A 2,251-nucleotide genomic window follows, 5' to 3' on the forward strand; every position below is an offset into this window, starting at 1 on the left:
TATAGAATGTCAATATAATTATCATTTTTTATCAAAAAAAATATTCAAAACTCCAAAAAAAATCATCTAAAACTCATATTTCATTGAAAAAACCTCATAAAAAATTATAAGATATTAAAATTTCATAAACTGTTATTGTTTTTAATATTTTATTTAATTGTTGCGACAACAAATCGATCTTCTAACCTTTTCCTAAAAAAAAAAAAAAAATTTGATCTTCTAACCTGGTTTAATTTACTTTATTTTCAAATTTGACTATGTGGAAACATTGATATAGTTTTTGTTCGTTTTTCTCTCATGCAAAAAAAAAAAAAAAAATCAACAGATGCAAAAAAAAAAAAAAAAAATCAATAGAGCCAAAAATTATAAATAGCCACGTCAGTTTCGTTTTTTTTCCTTCCTTCCTTTTTGTACCAAACTCTCCATCCTTTATCGTTGATTTTGTTTTCTAACGAAAACCCTAATCTGTCAAGTTCGACTTACTTCATCAATGGCTTATCGTCTTCTTCGCCGCTCAGTGCGACACTACTCAACATTCCTCTCTCGAAACTCCTCCTCAGTACTGGATGACCCTCCCCATCTCGTCTACCGCGACTGTCCTATGAATAGTCAGAAGAACTCCTCGGCACTGAAATCCCCTCTCCCTCTCCCCCAGACCAAAGCTGAAACAAATAGAAAAGCTGAACGTTTCATCTCTCGCGCTATCGCTGTCTATGGTCAAGCCGGCATGTTCGACCAAGCTCTCAATACTTTCAACTTCATCCGTGAAAAACTCAACGTCACTCCCTCAGTTAAATCGCTCAATGGGTTGCTCACAGCTGCAATCATTATAGATAATCCTCATGAGGTAACGCGAATTTACAAAGATTTCCCGAAAATTTACTCTATTAGACCTAATGTTGATACATATAACTTGGTTATGGATTATTTTGTTGATTCTGGCTCAACCTCTTCTATTTTATCCGTTTTCGAAGATATGCGTGTCTATCGTGTCAAACCTAATGCTACGACTTTCGATAAAGCGTACCTTGGTTTTCTTAGGGAGAATAAATTTGTGGAGATTGAAAAGTTGGTTGATTTGATGGAAAATAAGTATGGGTTAGATTCATGCCCTGTCGCTTCTAGTGTTAGGATAAAGGGTTTATGTAAGTTGAAGATGTTTGATGAGGCGAGGAATGCATTTGCGATGAAGGCAATGTAAGGGTTTTATCCGTCTTTCGAAGATTATTATCATTTGATTTCTGGGCTCAATGAGGAAGGGCACATTGGGTCAGCTCGATCCTATTTTCATCCTATGAAAAGGGATATGGGGATTCGGAGTGATTGTTTTTATTTTCTAGTTGATTCTCTGTGCCATATTGGGGAATTTGAACATGCTTTGGATGATGCTATGGACATGATTCGTGAAGGTTGCGTCCCTACTCTTACTACGAGAAAAAACTTGTGAATGGGCTTGTTCGTGTTTCAAAGGTTGATGATGCTAAAGAGCTTGTTGAGAAAATCAAGGACAAGTTTTCTGAAAATGGGGACAAGTGGGGTGAACTGGAAGAAGAGTTACCTCAGGAATCTTGAAGATTGTTGTCTACTCTTGTTGTGTGATTTATTTGTCATTTGGTAACTTTTCTAAGAAACTGATGAATCATGAAGTTTATTTTATTTGCCTCTTTCAAATGCATTATCTCAATCGTCTTTTTTTAGAGGAAACCTAGGAAGCATGAATACGGACAGGGACACCAGACACGACACTGACACATGGACACAACTAATAATTTAAGAAAATCACATTATTTTGTGTAATTATATGTGTCAGTGCTGTGTCGGTGTCTGACAATGTGACACGTTTAATCCGTGGAGTGGCAATGCTTCATAGGAGGAAACTGATGACGTGCATCGGATCTCTTGCAGACAATATTATTACTATTACTTAATTGTTTGTTTCTTCTTCTGTTGTTTTTCCTCCATAATTTTGATAATCGTTGTTAATGTGTGCCATGTCATTGTTGCTCTTTTCTTTTTTCCACTATTCCAGCAATTGACTTATTTGCGTGTTCCACTCTATCCCAAATTATGCGTATGATTCTTTGAATAACTTCTGAGACAATATCTTCATTGTATGTGTTATAAGCTCATAATCAATTATTACTCTCCACTAAAGTAGTTCTTCCAAACAGAATACTTTGGATTTTACGTGCTCTTAGTTCGCAAAGTGCCACGAATTAATGAATTTCTAGCTTCGAATAATTTGGTTGTG

At 35.7% G+C, this 2,251-nt stretch overlaps 1 protein-coding gene across 1 annotated transcript; it reads left to right on the forward strand.

Annotated features, from left to right (window-relative positions):
* The first annotated feature begins 490 nt into the window (after positions 1-490).
* LOC146915080 (pentatricopeptide repeat-containing protein At2g18520, mitochondrial-like) lies at positions 491-1,572 on the forward strand. Its single transcript, XM_085721229.1, has 2 exons — positions 491-1,197; positions 1,410-1,572. Exons 1-2 carry the CDS (start codon positions 491-493, stop codon positions 1,570-1,572), a joined length of 870 nt encoding a protein of 289 aa, XP_085577355.1.
* Positions 1,573-2,251: the final 679 nt, after the last annotated feature.

This window comes from Medicago sativa, chromosome 6, assembly GCF_051527215.1.
Source record: "Medicago sativa cultivar Bolivia chromosome 6, Bolivia_mono, whole genome shotgun sequence".
Classification (NCBI taxonomy): Eukaryota; Viridiplantae; Streptophyta; class Magnoliopsida; order Fabales; family Fabaceae; genus Medicago; species Medicago sativa.

Coding starts and splice junctions, on each gene's coding strand:
- LOC146915080 (XM_085721229.1), top strand. CDS start 491: ATGGCTTATCGTCTTCTTCGCCGCTCAGTGCGACACTACTCAACATTC. Junction 1,198..1,409: donor GCATTTGCGATGAAGGCAAT/GTAAGGGTTTTA, acceptor TGATTCGTGAAG/GTTGCGTCCCTACTCTTACT.